We start from the raw sequence: 24,946 nt of genomic DNA, 5'->3' as shown, positions 1-24,946 counted from the left end.
ACTGGAGAGTGGAGGTGGGAGGATCAGGAGTTCAAGGACATCCTCAGCTATATAGTAACCTTGAGGCCAGCTTGGGCTACATGAGACCCTGATTCAAAGAAGAGAAAGGAAGGATGCCTTCCACGTATGAGTTATCTATGAAGATAAATGAATCAGGCAGGCACAGGTCTGTACATTTTGCTTATGTTGAAGGCTACATTAAGCATAGAATTGATTTTCATAATCTGGATGATTTAGGTGGCTACCAGTATAGTTTCACACAGTGATCTATTCATCTGACTTAGGACTTAGCATTACAGAATATTGTAGTTCAGTATTTTATCATGTTATTTCAATGCATAGAGCACCAAAAGTGTCTTAAAGAGCAGTGTGTGTGTGTGTGTGTGTGTGTGTGTGTGTGTGTATGTGTGTGTGTTAATATAAAGATCAAACATAGCACAGACCTGTGGTCCTGAGAGCAATGCCCAGGGAGCCTTATGGGCACCATTCTGGTGTCATTTCTTACAGTTTTATGAAGGTGTGTCTTCTGAGCAGGAAAGATGGTTCAGCTGGGAATGTGCTTGCTCCATAAGCACAAGGACCTGAACTCCATGCCCAGAACTCATGTCAAAGTCTGGACAGAGCGGTGCATGATTGTAATGCTAGTGTTGGGGATGCTAGAGACAGGTAGATCCCTTGGATTTGCTGGCCAGGCAGCCTCATGAGACCTACAAGTTCCAGGTCAGTGAGAGACTTTGCTTCAAAAAACAAGGTGCACAGCATCTGAAGAAGGATATCTGAGGCTGACCTGTGGTATCCACATATACATATAAACATGTGCACAAACACCCAGGCATGAATGCACATATGTACACAAGCATGTATACATATACAGCCCCCACACATGCATACACATACACATACCACACACATACATATGTGCATACTACACACACACATATAAAACATATGCATGCACATACACTCATACATACCCACACATATATCACACGTGTATACACATACACACATACACTTATATGCATACCACACACATATATATACACTATACACAAATACACATCCACACATACATGATACACACACTACACATGCATATACATAAACGCATGCATACACACACTTACCACACACATACACACACACATACACACACAGAGTGTTTTCTAATTTTAGATTGTTTATGTACTTTTAAAAACAAGATTTGTGTGTAAGGGATGAATCTGAAGGAGTTTGAGAGGCATGTGGCAGAGCCAGCCCTCTGGTAATGTGCTGTCTCTCTCCTTGGATCAGCAATAACAAGCAGATTCACAATGGCAAGAAGGAAGAACCCCTCGGAAACTTGCCCACGCCACCCCTCCGCTGCAGCTCCCGAGGACAAAGTGTCCACTCCCAGCATTCCTTGGGACCATTGGTTAGTGACCTCTTCAGTTCAGTCTCTTCTGTTTATGTGTCCACTCCCCAGTATGCACATGCACATACACACATGCACAACCACACACACACATACACATATACACATACCCAGTGGGAGCAGTTGTATTGGGCCTTGTAGTTGTGGCCATGTGCTTCTCACATGAGGAAATAACCCAACAGTGCACTTGGAATCATCAGGTGACACCCACTGTGTGTTCCCAGCACACCAATGGTCTCTCACATGGTCCTCCTACCCAGGAACCACTGTGCACAGATCTTTATCCTCCTCTCTTCTCCAGTCTTCCACTGAGTTACCTGACTCATAGAGCTTTTCACATGGAAAGAACTCCATCTCTCCATTGATTTCCACATTAAGTCTTGTTTCCTGGAAAGCTAACACATCCCCTTTTTTTCCTGAATAACTTCATGGGGGTTCTGTTCATGACGATAAAAGCTGTTCCTTATTCTCTCTGGTTTTAGTTTCTCCCATCTGAGTCCTAACCAGGCCCAACCTTGATTAGCTCCTGAGATTAGGTTTGTTCTGGGTGGTATGGCCATAGATTGGTTTTAGTTTTTCAATTCGCAGACCCCCCTGCCGTCTGTTACAGTACAGTCGTTTTGGGAGGCTGTCTGCTTAGATGCATTTTAAAACCCATCTTCTTGCTCATTTTGTAAAAGCTCAAGAAGTCCTTCCCTACAAACCACTTAGACAACAGTGATCACCGAGGGCTGACAGTGCCTGCTGGGAATGTGCAGTGAGCTGACTCATGTATCTTGCTTGCTTTTGGTTTCTGTAGGAGCTGCCAGCACAGGAGACAGTGGAAGACCTCAAAGGTAGAATGCTGTCCTTCACTGACATTGTATCCTAGGTGTATCCTTAGGAAAATGATTTTTTTAAAGATGTATTTCATTTTTTAGCTATGTGTATATATACATGTGTGGGTATACACATGTGAGTGCAGTACCCACAGAGGCCGGAGGAGTGTGTCAGATCTGCTGGAGTTGGAGTTACAGGTGATTATGAAAGGTTCAATTTGGATGTGGGGAACTGAACTCAGGTCCTCTCAACATCTCTGTAGCCCCAATAAAATAGGAACCATATTAAGACGGTAATTACATGTTAACTTCATTTCTTTAAAGTCTTAATTTTAATTATTTCTCTTTATGACTTGCATATCAACATGTAACATTTTATGGGTCACATTTCAGTCATTTCTCCAACCTATGCTTGTTTTTCTATGGTTTGTCTTAGTGGATAATGCAACGGGTTGTGTTTATCATTGATGTACCAATTTTTCATTATAGTCCTCACATTGAAAAATGGCAGGAGAATTATGTAGTGTTTTGCCTATCTATGTTTCTTTTAGCTTGCATATTTTATTTTATTTCTTCTGTAGATAATCCCCCGTGCTATGCTCTGTTAGTAAGCCCAGTAAATTCATTAGGATTAAAAAACAAAAAGAACAAAAACAACAAACAAAAAAACCCCAGAGCTAATGGAAACCTTCATTTTTCTACCAAAGTTAACCTCATGGTGTCAAATACTTAGATCTTTGATTTCTTATTCCTATTTTTTCCCCTTCAACTTCATTGTGTATTATTTTTATGTAACCTGCTTCACATTATTGCTGGAAAAATGTCAAAAATTGCCTCTCTTTGGAATAATAAAAATATTTTTCAATTAAAAGAAGCATGATCTGTTCAGAAATGCTGATAAGACCATACTTCTTTCCTTAGTTTAGTGGGATCATGTAGTTAAGAGCAGAGCCAGACCCTTTCTGAACGCCAGACCTTAATATGTGATTGAAAGCATACTGCTCTGCTCCATTGAGGTCTCAGCACAGCAAAAACTGAAAGTATGAATCATTATTTTAAATATAGACCTGTCAGGAGCCATGGTGGAAGAGGAATTCCTAAAAATAAGCATCTGGGGGTGGAGATAGCTCAGTCGGCAGAATGCTTGCCAACCAGGCATGAGAAGCTGAGTTGGATCCCTAGAACCCACATAAAAAAAGTTGGGGTTGTGTCTGGAGGCTGGAGATATGATTCAAAGGTTAAGAGCACTAACTTCTCTTGCAGAAAACTAGGGTGCAGCGTCCATTACATACATGGTGGCTCACAACCCTCTGTAATTCCAGTTCCAGGGGGTTGGATGCCTTCTTAGGGCCTCCATGGGCACTGTACACACATACATGCAGGGAAAAACTCTTAAAACAAAAATAGACTTTTTTAAAGTAGGGTGTGCTGCATGCTTATAATCCTAGCACTGATGAGGTGAAGACAGGAGGATCCCTGGTTCTCACTGGCCAGCTAGCCTAGCTAGATGGGCAAGTTTCAGGCAGTGAGAGACCCTGTCTCAAAAAACAAGGTGGGGGCTGGAGAGATGACTCTGGTTAAGAGCACTGACTGCTCTTCCAGAGGACCTGGGTTTGGTTCCCACAGGACAGCTAACAACTGCCTGTAACTCCGGTTCTGGTGATTCATCACCCTCTTCTGGCTTCTGTGGGCATTGCACACATGTGGTGCACTTACATACATGCAAGCAAAACATTCATACACATAAAAGACAAAAATATAAATTAAAATTTAAAAACCAAGGTGAATGGCGTCTAAAAGAATAACAGCTAAGGTTGACCCTTGGCCTTTGTATACATGCACATAGATGTGCACATATACCTGCGCCCACTTGTGCATAAACAAACACTGAAACACACACACACACACACACACACACACACACAGACATAAACCTCCAAGTGCGTTTGTTGGTGCTCTTTTGGTTTTGATATTATATGGCCTCTGTTATCCTGAGATCTTAAACATAGTTTCAGGTGTGTCTCACTCAAAGCTGTTGTTCATCTCAGGTGTTGTTCTGTCAGAGGATCAACCTGAGGCAGCGATGTCATCTACCTCACCTGGCATCAAGTCAGAACGCTTACCTGCTTCTCAAGTGTGCACAGCAGAACCCACACCCAGGTCAACTAGACTGAGGAAGCCAGTTACCACAGAAATCCTCATTGGTGGGAAAGGGAAGGAACCAGGCACTGTCCAGCAGCTTGCCCACCACAGGTCAGAGGGTGGTTTGGTGAACACAGGAACCTTGAAGAATTTGCCACACTTGTCCTTGTCCCAGTACGACTTACTAGAAACTGATGTTTCCTTCCAACCATGGGGCAGTGAGAATTCAGTCCTTGTTCCACAGCCCACTAGTCTCCACCAGGGCTCCACCAGGGCACAGTCACAAAGCAAATCACCCCAAGACAGCCTGAGCAGCAGCTGCCGTCAGTGCAGCACAGTCCTGGCCAAACCCATGGAGGAGGAGCTGACCCACACATCCTGTCAGGTGGACCTGCCCTTGAACCAGGAAGTAGTTGACTCAGATGGTGAGGTTGCTGTGACCCTAATTGATACCTCCCAGCCTGGAGAACCACTAAGTCTGCATGAACCCATTAAGATTGTTATTACCATGAGTAGTGCCCCAAACTCCATAAGTGACCTCGAGAGATCCCTGCACCTGAAGGTGACCAGCTCAGACAAGACCAGCCATAGGCCGGACACAGAACCATCTGGCTCAGAAGACCCTGAGCAGGTCAGAATTCCCATGATCACTCTCCAGCTATCTGAGGATGGAGGAGGAGCCTCTTGTCACAAAGGAAACAGAGGAGAATGGACCCCCGAGAGACCAAAGATGGAGATGTCCCCAAGTCATTGCTCTGACTATGGGTCTGGGGATGCAGGAGGTGACACCAAGGACTATAGTCCTGCCCCAAGGTACCCTGGGGAACCAGATCCTGTGCTCACACAGGTGGATTCTGAGTCTAAGGGGAACAGAGAGAGCAAGACCAACCTTGACCCGGCCTCTTGTAGGGGCAGCCATGAGAAAAGACATGCCCGTGTGCTCAGTGTGGACAGTGGGACTGACGTCTTCTTGAGCAAGAGTTCCACAGAGGTGGTCAGTGACAGGGAGAAACCTATCCCGACATCCAAATCAGACCTGGAGGCTAAGGAAGGACAGGTTCCAAATGAGTCCAACTTCCTAGAGTTTGTCTCCCTGTTGGAATCCATCAATACGGCCAAGGTGGAAGCCCCAGATCAGGTTCAAAGCTCAGCAGAGCAGAAAGGAACCAGCCAGGGCCCTGAAGGTAAGTCTCCACTGTGCTTCTCTCTGATGATGGCACTGCAGGGTCACCTGGCAATCATTTGCCTCTGTGAGGATCTTGGAAGTATGTGACAGCTCTCAGGAGATGCTTAATTGCTGGTGTGTGTGTGTGTGTGTGTGTGTGTGTGTGTGTGTGTGTGTACATGTGTATTCATGAGTGGGGGTGCATAGATAGATGTGTATGTGCACGGTGTATATGTGGAAGTCAGAGGGCAACCTTGGGTGCTGGTCCTCAGTGCCTTCCATCTCTTGTTTGAGGCAGGCTCTCTCACTGTTGCCACTGAGTGGACCAGATTGGTTGGTCCATGAGTTTCCAGACACCTGCCTGTCTCTGCCTCTCATCTTGTACACTGGGATTATAGGTGTGCTCCACTGCACAAGGTTTTTTATGTGGGTTCTCGGGATCTGAACTCAGATCCTCATGCTTGTGAGGCAAGCATTTTACAGACTGAGCCATCTCTTTGGCCCTGTTGATTTTGCCACCTGTGCTTGTTAAGTGAGCCAGTTCTGAGCTGTGATGAGCAGATGTGTTCCTTTCATCCAAAATTGGAAGCAGAAGTGTTTCAGATTTGGGACACTTTCAGTTTCTGGAATATTTGCCTACATACTATTAGGAAACACAATATTATGTTTATGTTTGCATTCATTTATGTTCTGTCTATACCCCATACACAGCCTGCAGGTTACTGAATGCACCTGTATTCTGACTGCCTTGTTACATGAGATCACATGTAGGTTTCCTCTTGCAACTCCACGATGTTGCTCGTGAATTCCTGGATTTGGGGACATTTCAGGTTTCTGATTTTCAGACTGGGAAGGATCCACCCATGTGTGCTTAGTGTACAGGAAACTTAAAATGTTGTTATGAATTTGTAGCTTCCCTAGAAGACCATAATATGTATTTCCAGAGAAATAAACAGTTGTCTTTGTCCAGTTACAACAACTCCAAATAGATGCCTCTTCCTGTGTAGAAGGGATGCTTTGGGGGAAAGTTTATCATAAAGCAAGTTTCCTTGGGAATTGGGGGATGATTCAGTCAGTAAAGTGTTTGCCATGGAGACATGAGGACCTGAGTTTAATCCCCCAGAACCCGTGTAAAAAAGAAAAGCCAGGCCCTACAGTGAGCACCTGAAATCCCAGCACTGGGGAGGCAGAGACAGGTGCAGCCCTGGGGCTCACTGGCCAGCCAGTCAGCTGAATTGGAAGCCTCCAGTTTCAGTGAGAGATTTTATGTCAAAAGATGAGGTAGAGGGGCCAGGCATGGTAGCCCATATCTTTAATCCCAACACTCAGGAGGCAGAGGCAGGCCAGTCTCTGAGATGAAGGATAGACTGTTCTACATAGTGAGTTCCAAGTCAGCTGGGGCTAGAGGAGACCCTGTCTCAAAATAAAACAAATAAAACAAAAGCCAGAACAAAGAAAAGATAATGACTGAGGGAGACACCTTCATGTTCGTCTCTGGCTTCTGCTTGCCTGGAGAGAGAGAAAGAGAGAGAGAAGGAGGAGAAGGGGGAGGGGGAGGAGGAGGGAGAGGGAGGGAAAACTTTTCCTACTGAATTCTGTCATATGCCTGATTACTGCTGGGTGAGGAAGAGCTGATCTTAGAGGGAGGGACTCTAGATAGGCTGACTAGACCCCAGTAGATGAACTTGTACTGAAGGATATCTGGGGACACTAACTTAACAAGATAGGCCTTAACACAAATGACAGAATGTATGAATTCCAGTGGAAGGGGGCTTTGGGGCGCCAGTGGGGAAGGGGGTATAAAGAAGATTAAAATTAAGATGTTCTGTATGAAATATGCAAAAATTCAATAACAATTTTACCCCAAAACATGAAATTCCTAGTTTTTCCAAGTTGTAAACATCAGAACAAACATTTCTACAGTTCCTGATTGGTGGCAGGCCCTGTCCTAAGCACTTAATTTATATTACTCCATAAATAACCCATTGTTGTGGATTCAGTGGTCATTCCTCCTTTGTATCCAAGGCTTGGAGATTTTCATGAACTGTCTCATGTTTTGTCTTCAGTACAAGAAGTTCAGAGGTGTCTCACCAACAGCCTGCCCCAGGGGTGTCAATTTGTCACCATCATACTGTATTTCCTATATGTAGACTGGGCATTTGTTTGCAGGGTCTCGAGAGTACAGAGAGGCCTCAGTTGCCCCCTTTGATACAAAGATGCTACTAGACCAGAGTTTTTATGTCTTTTAGTATTAAAGTTCTGTGTTGAGGTGGTATTGGAGGGCATCATTCTGTTTTGTGTCTTTGCTGAGCCAGGTACACAAGACTGCTGGTGGCAAGATGTGATACACAGGGCAACTTTTGGTTCCTTGCTGGAGTAAGTTTTAGGGCTGGTGTTGGTCCTTTACCATTGGTTGTTCTCCGCTCTCAGAACAACTCTCCATGGGCAGCTCTGAGCAGGTTCCTCCAATTCAGTTAACTTTTTAGACAAACATAGGCAGTATATACAATCAGGAGTAAAATATTTTTGTGATAAGAATTCTTTAAATTTTTATTACATTTATTTATTCTGTATACAGGAGGGAGCAGGGCCCATACCTTGCTATCTCTGTGGGGGTCAGAGGATAACTTTCAGGAGTCGGCTCTCTCCTTCTACCATGTTGGGTCCAGGGATTGAACTCAGGTCTTTCTGCCTGATGACAAGTGCCTTTAGCTGTTGAAACATCTCACTGACCCTTTTTTTATTGAGACAGAGTCTCATGTGGCCCATATTAGCTTGGAACTCACTATGTAGCCAAGGATGATCTTGAATTTATGATTCTTTCACGTCTACCTCCTAAGTACTGGGATGACAGGTATGTGCCACCACACACGGTTTATGGGTGTGTATGGCAGAGAAACAGAGCAAGATGACTTGGGGTTTCTCTTCCCATTGTCCTGAGTGACAGTCGATCCAGCTTGACCTTGGAGCCAATTGGAACATGATTTGTGATTCCAGCTCTAAGATGCTCTCCATCATGACTTATGCCAGGAAGGGATGTGGGATGGTCCTTATCCCTGTAAGTATCCTTCAACTCAGGGCTGTGGAAAATGTCACACCACCCAAAGCCTTTAAATTACATTCGAGCTGAGTATGGTGGTGTGCACTTACTATCCTGGTCTTGGGAAGGCTAAGGCAAGAGAATGGGGGCCATCTGAGCTGCATATTGAGACTTGTCTCAAAAAAAACCCAAACTAAACAATAACAGTAATAATGAAAAGTTTGCCTAATTTTATCTTTCTTTTGTGTAAATAAAAACACCTCCATCCTTCAGCGCAGAACAAGCCAGACCATTGTCAGAGCAAAGGCATAGCTAGTTTGGTCAGTAACTTAAAGCCATGTGCATCATAAAGTTTCTTGTTATGAAGGGAGGCTTCTGGTCTGCTATGAATGAGGCTGTCAGCCTGGGGATCGAGGGGCCACAGGACCTGGACTGTCCTGTGTGTTGCTTAGGGCTGAGCATTACAGAGCATCAGCAGCACCCAGGACCATTGGCTAGCAGCCCGACTTCTGCCATGCCTGACTCTCCCATAGTAGGTCAGGTCCTGGGCTAGGGCTGAGGGTAATACATGGGTTGCTGGCTGCTGCAGATGTTGCTAAGAGCTCTCTGTGTACATTTCCAGCCATCAGTCTTTGTTTACTCTGTCTCTTAAGTTCTAGAAATTTCTACAAAACTTATCCTTATTGAAGAATTATTTACGACATAGGTTTATGATTTTTTTCTTAGGGAGATGTGAACAAATGACCATGTGTTCCAGATATGGTATCAACAGCAGAGCCAAGAACAAATTTCACTCAAGTCTAGTTTAGTGGACCTGTTAGTTTACTTGTGCATGCTTACAGGAGCATGGGTGACTCAAAGGCAGCTTCATCACTGAACAAAAATGTCCACCCCAGCATGGCTGACAACTCAAGAAAGCTGCATCTCTGGAGGACGTACAGGCAGTGGGACAGGTCAGAGTCCTATAGGCAGTAGGCAGTTCTGCCATTTGGAGAACCCCACCCCCACCCCTTGAGGCAGAGCCTTGTGGGGTGGAGCCTTGTGAAGCTTGTAAGTTTTTGTTTAACTTCCTGACCCTTATAAGTTTCCTTTGTTTCTTGGATAGTATGAGCTTCCTTCCTCTCTCTCCAATGAGTGTTCCACTTCAGAGGAAATAGGAAAATAGAAAATAGGAAATCAGAACAACCCAACAACAGGGCTGGAGAGATGGCTCAGCAGTTAAGAGCACTGACTGTTCTCACAGAAGACCCCAGTTTGAATCCCAGCACCCACATGGCAGCTAACAACTGTCTGTAACTCCAGTTCCAGGGGATCTGACAGCCTCTTCTGTCCTCCGCCAGCGCTGCACTACACGGGTGCAGTTACATGCAGGCATCCACGCATACACATAAAATAAAAATAATAAATAAAATATTTTTTAAAAGAACCCAATAAGAAGGCTCTCATTAAATGCATCAGTGTATGTAGCTACTGTTTTTAGATGAGGTGAAAGAATGTCTTGTGGAAGTAGATAGTGATGATCTTTAAGCATGAGAATGCAAAGGCAGTGTCTCTATTGTTACTTTATTTTTGTAAAAAAACCAAAAAAAAAAACAAAACCAACCAAACAAAAAAGACATGTTTTCATGGAAGAAAAATTTCAGTGAGCTCCAGTGTCAGAGCAGGAGGTTTGAATTCTGGAGCTGAGGGGTGTCTCAGTGAGTAAAGTGCATGCTGTGAAATTATGAGCGCTCACATCTGATCTCGAGCACCCAGGTAAAATGTGGGGCACAGTGGTGCACATCTGTAACCCCAGGGCTGGGGCAAGGGGATGAGAGACAGGAGCATCCCTGGATCATGTCAGCCAGCCCAACCAAATCTGTGACCTGTGGGTTCAGAGAGAGATCCTGTCTCAAAAAAAGAAGGTGGAGAGTGATCAAGGAAGACATCCAACCTTGACCTCTATCCTTCATATGCCTATGCAACATGTATGCATGTACCAGTACGTACACATGTACCAATATACACACATGCATGCACCCACAAGACCATGTATATACAACACATATACCCAAAGAAAGAATTGTAGAGAGTCGAATGCTTTCCTTTTACACAATGAATATGAACTATTGTCATAAGAGAACATCCCTCTATGTGCCTCTCTCTCTCTCTCTCTCTCTCTCTCTCTCTCCCTCCCTCCCTCCCTCCCTCCATCCCTCCCTCTCTCTCCAGGGCCTCCCTGTAGACCAGACTGACCTTGAACTCACAGAGATCTACTTGCCTCTGCCTCCAGAGTGCTGGGATTAAAGGTATGAGCCACCACACCCAGCTCCTGTATGTGGTTTTTAAATAAAAAAGGACAAAGATATTGCCATACACTACCCTGTGGGGTGTGCACATTAAGGGACCGAAGAGACTGGAGATAAGCAGATGTGCACAGGCAGGGCAGCATGGTACTGGAGCTGCCTTGGAGCACCCTATGTTACCTGCAGTTACGTTATGGTGTTGCTTTTCTCATAAATGCATTTCTCAACAACGTGAGTGCTGCCTGCCTGACAAGCTGTCAGGTGAAATGCAAACAGTTTTGTGCTCGGTGTCAGGGCCCACACGGAAGCAGGCTGTCTCTCCTGACGACTAGGAAGAAGCCCAAGAGGGAGGTCTTTGCATCTGTGGTGAGGCTGCTTGACACCTGTGGACATGTCACTGCAGCCTCAGTCTGGGAAGGTCTCAGAGGGTCAGCCTTGTGTCCTGTGTGTGTGTGTGTGTGTGTGTGTGTGTGTGTGTGCGTGCGTGCACGTGCTCATATGAATATGTATGTGTGTGGAGGCCAGAGGTCAGTGTCAAGTATCTTTCTCTGTTGCTCTCCACATTTTAAAAAATTATATCTTTATTTTTAAAGATTTAAATTATTCTGGAAAAAAAGCTTAAAACATATTCCTTGGAACAGAGCTGTTACTTACTACCTGTTCTGTGGAGAAACTTCTTTTTGAGGGCTATGGTGAATGGATGAACATACATAGTAAAACTGACAATATTTTTAAAATATATTAAATACAAAATTAAAATATAATTGCTGGTCAAAACAGATTTAAATTATTTTTTGAGAATTTCATACATATAACAATGTATTATGATCATACCCGCCCCCATTTGTCCTCTAAAACTCCCCCATTCCTCCAACGCATCCTCCTACCAACTGCATATCCTCTTTTTATTTATTTGTTTTTGTTGTTATTCCACTGTATCCTATTAATGCTGCCTCTATGCACATGTGTGGGCATGAGCCCCTCCCCCATCCACGCTGGAATTCTGACTGACCTTGTCTTGTGCAGGTTACCACAGCTGCTGTGAGTTCATGAGGGAAACAGCGGGGTCATGTCCCACATTCACACACTCCCTCCCATCCTCCTGCTCTTATTTTCTTTCTGCCGTCTCTTCTGAGCTGTTGTGGGTGGGGTGGGTGCTGACATAGATGTCCGGCTGAGGCTCATAGTCACTTATTCTCAGTGACTGGTATTTGACTAGTCAGGAATCTCTGCTTTCAAAAAGAAGTTTCTCTGATGTAGGTTGAGAGCAGCCAGGGTCTATGGGTATAAATGTAAATACTCAGAAGGCTGTTTGACAGCAGGACCATTTAGCAAATTAACAATAGTGAATTCCCCACTAGTGCCTGTGAACGCCTCCTTTTGACCAGGTTTCCAGTACCAGGGATAAATTCCCTCCTGTGGAGCCGGCCTCAGATCTGGCCAGAAAGGGTTAGTTACCCCATGACAGCCATATCATTCACGATGGGCCTGCAGGGTCCAGCACTGGGTAATACTGTTGATGTCTTTTCTCCCCTAGTGACCTGAATAGCACCTTCTGGCACTGTGAAAGCTAACCAGCAGGGAGGAAGTTTCCTGATCAGTTTGCTGTGCTACTAATGTATCCTTCACCTTATTCTTTGAGACAGAGTCTCTCATTGAACCTGGGAATCACCGATTCAGCTAGACTGACTGGTCAGCGAGCTCCAGGGATCTACCTCTCCACCTCCAAGCCCTGGGGTTACAGATGTGTGCCACCACACACGGCTTTTTATGTGGGGTGCTGGGGATCGAACTCAGGTCCTCATGCTTGCAGAGCAAGCACTTTATTGAGTGAGTCACCTCCCCTGGCCCTCAACAGTGTGCTTTGAAAGGACATGTGAGTAAAGACTCCTTGCTTCTGTCCCCAGGCCCAGACTTCGACCATTCAGAGGTTACAGTTTACCCAGAAGATAGCTGTCTATATTTGGTCACAGAGATACCTGATAATGTTGACCCAAGCAGGGGGTAGGGTGCCCTTTGCATAGTGGCATAAGCCAAAACCCATAATCTGGCCCAAGGCTTAGAGAGGATTCTAAACAAGCTCCCTTCCACCATCTGCTCTGCCAGTTGCCAAGCCTTTTACCTTCTGTTGTCCCAGGTGAGGGGTGAATGTGTATCATGCTGTGTCTCCATGGCACTAAGCCAGTAATTCAGAATCAGTTGCCTTCAGTAAGTACCAGCATTCCCAAGGGTCCACTCTGCCTTTAGCTAAAGATTGATGTATGGAACAGAAAGACTAACAAAATTTTGAAATGGTCAGTGGGGTCAGAAATAAGTTTCTGTAGCCTTCTTTTAAAAATTATATTTATTTGTATGTGTTAGTGTGTTCCTTCTTGTCTGTATGGACACCACATGTGTGCAGTGCCCACAAAGGCTAGAGGAGGGCATCAAATCTCCTGAAACTGTACTTAGAGGCAGTAGTGAGCCATCCACTGTGGGTGCTGGGAAATGAACCTGGGTCCTCTGCAAGAGCAGCAAGTGCTCTTAACCTGTTAGCCACCTCTCCATTCCCTTCTTAAAAAAAAAAATTCTGAGATTATTCAGTGTTTAAGAGCACTGGTTGCTCTTGCAGAGGACCTAGGTTCAATTCCCAACACCCACATGGTGGATAACAACCTTCTCTAACTCCAGTTCCAGGGAATCTGATGCCTTCTTCTGTCCTCCTCGGGCATTGCTCTGCACGGGTGTGCTTACATACATGCAGGCAATGTATTAATACACACAAAATAAAAAATAAAACACTTTAAAATCTGAGATTATGCATTTGTGTATTTGGAATCTTTCAGGCCTGTGGGGAGGAGGGACCTGTGTCAATGTAACCGAGTCTCTGGGTCAGGTCAAGAGAGGCTCTGAATCTCTTGGCAGAGTAGATGATGTCTGTAGGTGCCTCAACAGCTTGTATCAAAACATATCACACATCTGTTTTTCAGATATATTTAGAACTTCATACTTAGCAAAGGGAGTGTGTGTTTAGAAACTTGTCTGGCCCAATCGCTCCCTTTCTTCCTCTTTTTCTCTAATTTGAGACAGGGTCTCACTAAATTGACAATGTTGGCTTTGAACTTGGAGGAATCCTCCTGCCTCAGCTTCCTGAATGCCAGGATTATTGTTGTATACCACTGTTCTAGTTTGTTTCTCCATCGCTGTGACAAAATACTGTAACCAATTCCAACTTGGGGAGGAAAGGGTTTATTTTGGCTTACATCTTCCAGGTTGCAATTCATCAGGGAGCTCAAGGTAGGAACTCAGGGCAGGAACCTGGAGGCAGGAACTGGAGCACAGGCCATGGAGGAACGCTGCTGACTGACTTGCTCCCCCGGCCCGTGCTCAACCTGCTTTCTTAAATAAAACAGGCCTCCCACATCACTCAGCAATCAAGAAAGTGCCCCCACAGGCCAGTTCAATGGAGGAAATTCCCCACTTGAGGCTCCCTCAACTCGGTGTGTCAGGTTGATAATTAAAGCTATCCAGCACAATTGACCCCTTGTCAAGTTGACATATAAACACATTACTATTAAACCACAACCTTTCCATTTCTTGCCTCCAAGATATGATATTAACAGTATCACACCATAAGATAGTACAAACTTAAAAGTCCCACAGTCCTTAAAAAATCCAAACAGTTGAAAGTACACAGTCTCTTTTAAAACTTTTAACTTTGGGCCCCTGTAAAATCTAAAACAAGTACTGACTTATATTAAAAGGGAAGAATTGGGCACACTTAAGCAAAACATAAGTCCAGCAAAGTAGCTCAAGGCTGGACATCTGGGATTCATTCACAATCTTCTGGGCTCCAAAGGGTTTTGGCAGCTCCACTTCTCTGACTCTGCCGTCCACAGCATACACAGCTCGTCTTGCAGACCCAAACCGGCTCCATTCCACACCTGCTGCGGCTCTTGGTAGCCTTCTGATGGTCCTGGCATCTCCAAAAAGCTGAGGTCTCCACTGAAACTGAGGCTCTCGGTTGCAAAGCCTCAGATTCTCTCCTTCAGTCCTTTTAGGATTGTTACTTATTGCCAGAGCATTCCCATTTTTTTCTCTATTTTTGGTCATAACACACAGAACTGTATTTTCCAGATCATACCTCACAGGGGACCAGAGAAGAAGCTGTGGAGAGTAAAAGGCCTGGTGGGCACGATCCTAAGCCTGGGAAACCAGACTTGCCACATGGAGACCGAGAGAATACCAGCCCTGGGTCCACACAGCCTGCCAAGACCACAGCACTGTAGGTCGGATTCAGTCACTTAGCCCTGTGCAGAGTAAGAGGCAGCCTCTCCTACTAGTTGCTGCTTTTAATGCTTTGGGAAGGAAAAAGAGGAATTCCTGATCATTTTTATTTGCACACATACGTGTGTATGTGTGTGTGAGTGTGTGTGTGTGTGTGTACATGGGTGTGTGTATAGGCTAGAGGTAAGGGTAGGGTGTCTTCTCAGTCAAGCTTCAGTTTGGCTCTTGAGACAGGGTCTCTCACTGAACCCCAGATCACCAATTCAGCTAGGTGGGCTGGTCATTGAGCCCTAGGGATTGTCCTGTCTCTACTTCCCCAGAACTGGGATTGCAGGAGCTTGCTGCCTGCTGTGCATGGCTTTTATTCACACTGGTTGCTTAGAATTTGAACTCAGGTCTTCACGCACATGGCCAGCACTCTATCCACTAGGATACCTCCCCAACCTCTCATGTCTTTGAAGCTTTTCATGTGTTAAGTTTCCAGGGCAGTCGGCAGAGGCAGATTATCTACAGAGTCACTTCCCAACAAGACAGCTCTATGCTGCAGGTCATCAGTGGGCCAGAAACCTCTGTACAGGAGATGTCTGTGGATGCCATGCATGTTTTCATTGATGAACACGGTGAGTCTTAGCAAGAAGGGGGGCAGCCATAGCTTTCTCAGGGCTCTACATGGCCCATAGTCTGAACACTAGGTGTTAAACAGCCTTGCAATTTTAGCCTAATTTTCTTGGAAGGCCTGCTCACTTTTGTGCCTCAGGACCTTTGCATGTTCTGTGCCCACAGTACCTTCAATGTGCTATTTGTAGTTTACATCTTAGTTCAAAGGAGAACTTTTTCAGGAAAACCTTTGACTGAACCAGGTGCATTAGCTTTTGCTCTTTATTTTTATTTTAGTATTACTTTTTCTCACGAGATCTTATGTAGCCCAGGCTAGCCTCAAATTCACTGTGTAGCCCAGAATGACCTTGAACTTCTGATCCTTCTGCCTCCACCTCCCTAGTGCTAGGATTGCAGGTGTGTGCCACTATACCTGGTTGATTTGGTGCTTGGAATGGAACCTAGGTCTTCAGCATGCCAGGCAAGCACTCTACCAACTCACCGTACTTGTCCTAACTCTCTCCTGTGTTTTGTTCTCTTAACACTTGGTCCTTTATCTTTTTCTACACTATTAACGGCCTGCAATTATTTATTGTCTTATAATAATTTGCTTAGTGACATTTCCACTTCATGAGTGGAAACTTCAGTTGTGGGAAGCGAGCACGGCCGAGCCAGCCAAAGATGGCGCCTTGGCTGGCTGCCAAACCTCGTGCTGTTTACTTCAACTCTTGGCTAATTGCCAAGGCTCGTGATCCTCGCTTGTTTACTCCAGCTCCCTGAAGCATGGTGAGCCCGAACATGTGCTGCCTGCCTGATGATCTTACTACGTGGCCCAATGAGCTGCCACTCTGCCTGCCCGCTGCATGTGTGTGTGCCCTGATTGGTCCTGGCTGGGGGGAGGGCTGTTGGAAACGCTATATGAAGAGCTGAAGTGTGTAAGGATAGATAAGGGAGAAGAATAAAGAGAGAATAAAGGAAGAGTGAGAAAAAGAAGCTTGAACCTCACCTTGGTGTCTGTGTCGTCTTTCCTCGGCTCTGCTGGACAGAGTCGTGGCTTGCGACATTCAGTGGCATCAGTGTCCTGTTCACAAAAAATATTTATTGGATATTTGTTAAAAATCTGACCCTAATATCTTTTGTTAGCGCCCTCATATGAAAAGGTTATAAAATAGTTTCATATAGAATCATCAAATCGCCGGGTCAGAGTCTCTAAGACAAGGGACACAAGCTCTGGTGATTCTGGAATGGGTCTTGGCTAAAATCCTTATTTTTTTTAGATTTTATTTGTGTGTATGTTTGTGTGTTGGTATATGTATGTGAATACAGGTGACCTTGGAGGGCAGAATCAAACTTGAGCCCTCTGCAATAGTAGTACGCGCTCTTAACTCCAGCCCTAAAGTCGTTAAAATTATATATATAATTAATATATAAATCTATATTGTAGATGTATATGTTTTATATGTTTCAATGGGCTTACAAACTAGCAGTTTTCTTTATGGAATTCTCACGCATACTTAGTTTCAGTTGACTTGTACCTTTCCCTGCCCAGAACTCCCCTTCCACTTACAGATCACATGTTTTGTACTCGTTCACCCTCTCCCTAAAGCCTCTTTTTCTTCCCGAGTCCTTTTCTAGTTTTCTGGCCTCTATATACACTCACTCCAACTTAAATACAAATATTTAAAAAGTGCCAATAAGAAGCTAGGACAGCATGTGAGAGAGCAAGTGCAGTCTGTCTGTCTGTCTGTATGGCACACGCCCAGTATAGATCAAGTACTGTCAGTTTCTTTACCCTCAGAAGGATGCTGGCTTAGATGCTGAGCTCTCTGATCACCTTATCCAGTTCGTGATCATCTGTATCTGCAGATAAGACACTTTCCCTTAGAACACCAGGAGCTGGGAATGCATGTAGCTCAGTGGTAAAGCACTTGCCTAGCATGTATGGGATCAGGGATTTGAACCTTACCAACACACACACCACATACATACACACAGACACATGACAAACCACAAATACACACACCACAAATACATACCACACACATGCCACATACATACACCACAAATACACACCACATACACACACTACAAATACACACCACACACACCACGTACACATACCACAAGTACATACCACATAGCACATCACATACACCACAAATAGACACCACATATGCATACCACACACATACATTGCACATACTACATATACACACCACACACAAATATACACATAAAACATGCATACACACATACACACAGACATTCCCCTCACCACACCACACAGGCTGTACATACAGAGGCCACACACCACACACATGTAATCACACATCATACATATACACTCAGCATACACACACAGGTACACAGGTACACACACACCATAACCCCCTCCCCCTCCCAAAAAAAAAGGGAAGAAAAAGCAAATTAGCACCTCAACTTTCACAGGGGTGGCCTGACCTTGGCTTAGTTCTGTACCTTGTGCTGAGGACCCTGGGAGGTGCTCCCAATACAGGGTTAATTGCACTTCCTGGGATCCCAGGGGCTAGTGTCCTAAGAGCTCTGAGGAGAGTTTAGTTGGCACAGGAGCTGATTTACACTTCAATACCCAGGACCCTCCAGAGGAGCTAATTCAGCTCTGCAAATGAATTCCATTCCCCCTTTTCCTCATTAACTTGCTCATCTGCACAGAGGCAATCATGGTCTCCATCTAAGCTGCATACTGAACGAGCCTCTTTATACATGTGATGCCCCTGTGCACCTGAACCAAACCCATCTTGGATACCATCCCCCAGTTGTAAGAAAGTGAAGTCAAGGGCTGGGGATACAGCTCCTTCCATAGAGTGTTTGAGAAGCACACAAAAACTCCCGAGTTTGATTTCCAGCACAGCACAAACCACTCCTATACTCCCAGAACTCAAGAAGTGGAGGCAGAAGGATCAGGAGTTAACAGTTCTCTGTGGCTACATAGCAAATCCAAGGCAAACCTGGGCTACATGAGACCTTGTCAAAAGAAAAAGAAGAAAGGAAGGAAGGTAGGAGGGAGGAACGGAGGGAGGGAGGGAAGGAAGGGGAAGAGAGGGAGGCAGGAAGGCAGGAAAGAAGGAGTGAAGGAAATAAGGAAGGAAAAGAAAGGAAAGAAGGAAGGAAGAAAGAAAAAAGAAAGAAAAAAAAGAAAGAGGGAGGGAGGGAGGGGGAGAGAGGGAGGCAGAAAGGAAGGAAGGAGAGAAAGAAGGAAGGAAGGAGGAAGGAAGGAAGGAGGAAGGAAGGAAGGAAGGAAGGAAGGAAGGAAGGAAGGAAGGAAGGGAGACTGACGGACTAGGTGTAGTAGCCCACACCTGTAGTTCCAACAGTGGGGAGACTGAGGCAGGAGGACTGAGAGTTGAAGGTCAGTCTAGGCTATGTAGGGAGAGAAAAAAGAAATGGAAGGGAAAAGAAAAGCACTGAAGAATTAATGCAAATTAAGTGACCAGAGGAGTAGTACCAATAAGTAGATGGAAGGCAATGAAGAGGTAAGCAACAGAGTCGGGGTGTCTAAGCACATGACCAGGCAGGTATGCAGAAGAAAATCCTTCTTAGTGACATTCTTTAATCGTCGTTGTCTTCCTGTGTTCTGGAATACCTAAAGGATCTGAAGCAGTGAGATGGCTTATCAGCAGCTACTGTGCAAACTGCCTCCCTACAAACCCTCATTTCAGGTCATCCTGCTTCCTAGGTGCCATTTTGCTGCCCTCTGCTCAGTGTCAAACAGAACAAAAATCCAGTTGCTCTACAGACAGTCCAAGCCAAGTTCCCTTTAACTTGAATATAGTGTGTGTGTGTCTGCACTGTGGATGGTGCGAGTGTGGTGTGATGCTCTTGGCTGACATCTCCTGATTTTGCAGGGGAAATCAGATCCTGTTTCTTAAAGTCTGGAAATCAGAAAGAAGCCTCCTTGCAGCATCTGCCCTCTAATCAGGACTGTGTCTCTCATGCCAGGTGAGTTGGGGTCAGGGCTTTGTGCCTTCAGTTCTGGGAGCTGCCACAGTGCTGGGACCCAGGGGGGTCTTCAGAACTGTTTTGCCTGGAGGGGGAGGAAGGCATTGGTCCTTATGGGGTCAAGACATGGTTTTGTGTGAAAAAATCTGACTTTGTAGAAAACTGAGAACCAAACATTTTTGTCCTGGCCATATCTGAAGATGAATGAAGATAAGGAGGGGCCCTGTGTAAGGGAGGAACCCTACCTGAGGAAACAGAGCTGTCTTCAAGAAAAACTGTAGTCGTTTCAGACACAGAGGCACACAGCTCAGGGCCCCAAAGCACAGGGCCCTACATGACAGTGCAGGTTTTGCTTCAGGAGCTCATCTGCTAAAATTCCTTGGGAGAAGTGGTAAACAATGCCCATCCCCCTCCTCCCTTGGTCCCAATGACAAAACAAGGCACAATTCCACCAAAATGCACTCTGGGAAATGAATGGGTTTAACAGGTTTACTTACAGAGCAATAGTTAAGGTTTACTTGCAGGAGTGTGGGTGTTCAACTTCCCACCTAAAACCACACCAGAAAATCTTCAGACATAGATGATGGCTTCCCCAAAGCCACCTAAAATGGTTAGACCCCTCCCCTAGTCTTCTGCAGCCTAAGTACTTTAACCTCTTCCCCAAGGCCACATGCAATTAGGGCCAAATTACTCATTGGGGGTTGGAGGTATGGTAGGGTACTCAGGTAAGGGTTTTGTGACTCCCCCTCTCCTTCTATGGGGGCATAAGTTATCAGCAAGCCCACCAGTGATGATCTTGGGCAAGCAGGCACAGCTGAGCTCAGGAAGATGGTGTTTGTTGGACGACAGTCCTTTACAATACCATAAATGTGGGGGTTCACAGGCAGAAAAAGAAGGTACTCTAGAGGTAGACAGTCTAGATGTCTTTCCTATTTTGTTGAGAATGATTGAAACAGCGTTCCTAGTCCCAGGAGCTCAGCTTACGTAGCTGAGTCACGAGCTGGCTGGCAGTGCTCAAGGGCTAGCTGTTCAGCACATTGGTGTTTCTCTGGGCTTTGAGATTCTTTATGGTAACCTGTGTGGGTGTGTCTCAGTTGCTTGCTATAAATCTGGAAATAAATCTGTCATGTACAATTTTTTAGAACTGCAAGTATATCTGAAGATTTATAGGGACTTTTGTGATATAATTGGAATGTTGTGGGCTTCCCATATGGAGACAATTAGTGGCATTTAAGAATTGAAATTTCAGGGCTAGAGATGTGGCTGTTAGTCAAAGGCTCACCTAGCATACATAAGCCCTGCCTTCCAGCCCCAGCAGCACATGAACCAAGCATGGTAGCATCCACTTGTAATCCCATCATTCAGGAAGTGTTGGAGGCAGGAGGATCAGAAGTTAAAGGTCATCCTCAGCTACACAGAGATGCTTGAAGCCACCCTGAACTACATGAGACTTTGTCTCAAAACAAACTGAAAAGTGCAAAAACATAAATTCCATCTCATATTTCTTCCCGAGCCCAGAGGGATAATAGGACATTCCTAGGTGTAAAGGGACTGTTAGGAAAGCCTAGAATAAACCACGTACATCATTGTCCTTGTGCACTAGCCTCTGGAATGTTCTGTCATTGATGCTATGATACCATAATTCTCACCTACTCAAGAATGCCACAGCACCTTCCGTCCATACAGCTCTTCCCACTATCCCATCCCTCCTGGCTCTGCTCTACTGGCACCTAGCCACTCTTCAGGGACGCAGTCCATTCCGTATCTCCTCCTTGCCCTACAACTTCTTCCTGTCTCAGGAGCCTGTGCACCAATCAAAACAGACTTCTTCAGCAGAAGACGTCCAAAGTCCCCAAGCAAAGGGACACCCAAAGGGAAGAGAAGTTTCCATGACTGTCTCAACCCTAGGTTCAGTACATTCTATCATTGCATGGACTGAGCTTCATCATCTAAGATAGCAGCTTCCTCAGGTGACACCTCCAATGGCAGGGAAGCACACCACACCACTAAGAACCGTCACATCCTGCTCTCTCCCAAAACGGGTGTTCCTATGCTAAATTCAGAACAATCAGAAGCCTTTTATTTTAGCTCAGTGTAAAGTTCAGAGCTTTGGTGTGGGTGGGTTTTGGTTTGTTTGTTTTTTTCTGGATGAATACTTTCTTCCTGGGTAAGTACTGTAACTTCCTGGGTAAGTACTGAATTTACCAGTAATACCAGTGTTCTTTCTGTACAGTCTATACAGAATGATCTGCAATAGCCATATTTTCTGTTTTGAATGAGTTTATTAAGTATACAGCAAGCCAAAATAAAAGAATAAATATCAATATATGGATGGATGATAGATGATAGATAGTATATAGATGACAGATAGGTGAAAGATTATTGATGATAGATAGATGATGATAGATCGATAGGTAGATCGATGGATGATAGGTAGATCGATAGGTAGATGATAGATGATAGATAGATGATAGATAGATAGATAGATGATAGATAGATAGATGATAGATATATAGATAGATGACAGATAGATAGATAAATAGATAGATAGATAGATAGATAGATAGATAGATAGATAGATAGATAGATAGTGAAACCTTATCAAATCTGGTGCTCAAACATCTAGTAGAAGTGGACTACGGAAGCCCTGTTGAGGTCTCCAGCTGGAGTTCTCGGAAGAGAGAGCCCTGGGCAGAGTAGAGTGTCCCCACAGATGAGGCATCCAGTAAGAGAACAAATAGCAACAGCAGAGAAACATCACCTAATCAGGTGCTCACAACATCCAGCAGAAACCGACCACTGAAGTTGAGGCTGTCAGCTGGAGTCCTTGATTGAGCTCTCCCCACAGCTGAGCTTCCTGTGACTGAACTTCCAGCTTCTCTTTCCCTCTGCAGACACTTGTATATCATAGGATAAACCATAGTAACCTCTGTTGGGAATGTTTTACCTTCCAGCTCTTCTCCAGTGCATAGTGATTTTAGTCTGTTAGGCTGTTTAGTCTTTTAGGCTGTTTGGCTGTTCTCTTCCCTCCCTATCACAGTCGGGGGAAAGCCCATCCCAAGACAAGGGGCCTTGGAGGACACGCTGAGACAAAGGTGCTCGAGTATGAAATGGTGGTTAGCAACCCCATTTCTAGAGCCAGCTTCTCAGTGAGCTCAAGTACCACGTGACCATTTACCAAGATAATGTACAAGATTGTTAGTTAAAATGAAGCCGCACAGCCAGAGCTTTAAAAAACCTGAAATACACAAAAAAAATCAATAAATAAAAAAATGAGTTATGTTTGAGGAAGAAGCATAACAATTTGCTTCATGTTAATTAGTAGATATGAAAAACATTACCATTGAAATCTACCTCATGAATTTATATCCATGCTCAGGTGCCAAGGATCTCAGAAAGTAACCAACTGCGACTAGTAATAATCAGATATATAGAGATTAGAGACGCATGTGCAAACATCTAAGTGTTAGTTGCATTAAAGATGAGTTTTTCCGTATGAAACAGTATATTTTAAAATGAAATGGGGACCTTTTTTAAAGGTTGAAACCTCATTCAATTTTGTGTCTTATAGAGTTTATACTGAGTACAATATTGTATAACTCTATTAATTCAACACTATGAACCTAAAAATTACAAAAATTTTGAAAGATGCATCTTTGCTCTGGAAACTGTTATTATGTTGATGATGTTATAATGAAATGCTTCTACTAATTATGTGGATATTAAATAAATTTTTAAAAATAAAAAAACCCTGAAACCAGAGACTGGAGAGATGGCTCAGTGGTTAAGAACAGTTACTGCTCTTGCTGAGGACCCAGGTTCAGTTCCAAGCACCACATCAAGGGGCTTACGACCACCTACAACTCCATGTCCAGGGGATCTGAGGCCCTCTTCTGCACTTCATGGCACCTGCATACATGTGATACACATAAGCTAAACCAAATAAAAATAAAATAAAATGAAGCTCACCCAGTGTGCAACGTGGATGAGAGGGCTTGTGGGTTTTCAGCAGCTCTTCACTCTGCCTCATTGAACACCGTCCACTCTCTTGATTTCTCTTTGTTAGATTTCCCCAAACTATTGCTTTATTTCATTTCCTCTGCAGTTCCTTTCCAGATTAGAGGTCTTTTGTGTCTACACACATTTGAGGGTAATTCTAGGGCCTCCCACTTGGTAGGTAAGTGCAGTACCTCTAAGCCACACGCCCAGCCCTTCCCTGGGGGATTCTAAGCAGCTGATCTTCCACTGAGTTTACCCCAGTCTCCTCACTGGGGGATTCTCAGTATGCACCCTGCTGCTGAGTCATACCCCACCCTCACTGCCATGTGTGTGTGTGAGTGTGGGGAGGGGAGGGGTAGGTGCCACTTCCTAGTCATTTCCTCTAATACTGGACATGAACAATGACGTCTCACCCCAGCCAGAGAAATGCCACCTGTTCCTGGGCAGCCACCAGGAGGGGTCAGGTAGCTCCTACCTTATGCTGTGTCCCAGCATACTCTGGGCCTTTGTAGAGCAACCTGGCAGCACTTAGCCCTGAAAGAGACTTTTGTCAGTCCATTTGAACATAGAATGGGACCTCATTTTATGAGTGAGAAGCTAGAGCAAACAGAAACGTCCAGCAGGACTCACCCAGAACCATTCCATATAGAAACCAGATTAGAGCTTTAAATGCTTGTTGCACAAGCATTGGAGACTGGGTTTGCAACTTAGAACCCAATTAAAACAACCAGGCATGGCAGTGTGTGCTCATAATCTAAGCACTGGGAGGCAGAGACAGGTGGATTTCTGAAGCTCACTGGCTGGTTAGCCTAGCCTAATCAGTTCACTCTAGGTCTCAATAAAACAACATGGATTACACCAGAGGAACAATGTCCAAAGTTGACCTCTGGACTACACATGCACACACACACACACACACACACACACACACACACATATGTGTGTGTGCATGAACATGTTCACTGAGCCTGATAGTATATACAGTGTTCAAGACAGAGCCTGCTGTGGAGGGTGCTCAGCTGTGCCAGGGTTGCACCTCCTCTCCTCTGGGTAGAAAGGGAAGTGCAGTGGTTCAAGTCCACTGTGATTTTCGGTAGCATCAAATCCCTGGCCTCCAGCCAGAAGGGTAATAGCCCTTGGCACCTACACGGGCCACTTAATGTGTTTGTGAAGTGGGCAAGTAGGAACTTGGTGTTCTCCCTGGAAACCTGCTGCAATCTAACACCTTGGCATTTTGGGTCA

The 24,946-nt window shown here is 44.8% G+C and overlaps 1 protein-coding gene across 3 annotated transcripts in view; it reads left to right on the top strand.

The window, feature by feature from the left end:
• Pcnx2 (pecanex 2) overlaps positions 1 to 24,946 on the top strand; it is a 237,929-nt gene that overhangs the window by 16,256 nt on the left and 196,727 nt on the right. For 2 of the 3 annotated variants that reach the window (XM_008845819.3, XM_008845818.3), the window contains exons 3-8: positions 1,294 to 1,414; positions 2,214 to 2,250; positions 4,281 to 5,558; positions 14,981 to 15,128; positions 15,608 to 15,750; positions 19,612 to 19,705. In XM_008845819.3, the coding sequence (XP_008844041.1) occupies positions 1,294 to 1,414; positions 2,214 to 2,250; positions 4,281 to 5,558; positions 14,981 to 15,128; positions 15,608 to 15,750; positions 19,612 to 19,705 (1,821 nt within the window). The remainder of the gene's footprint in view (positions 1 to 1,293; positions 1,415 to 2,213; positions 2,251 to 4,280; positions 5,559 to 14,980; positions 15,129 to 15,607; positions 15,751 to 19,611; positions 19,706 to 24,946) is intronic. The other variant, XM_008845820.3, reaches the window with a different exon arrangement.

The sequence above is a fragment of the Nannospalax galili genome, unplaced genomic scaffold (assembly GCF_000622305.1).
Source record: "Nannospalax galili isolate Female #2095 unplaced genomic scaffold, S.galili_v1.0 scaffold702, whole genome shotgun sequence".
NCBI classification, from domain to species: Eukaryota; Metazoa; Chordata; class Mammalia; order Rodentia; family Spalacidae; genus Nannospalax; species Nannospalax galili.
This window is presented reverse-complemented; position numbering and strand designations above follow the sequence as displayed.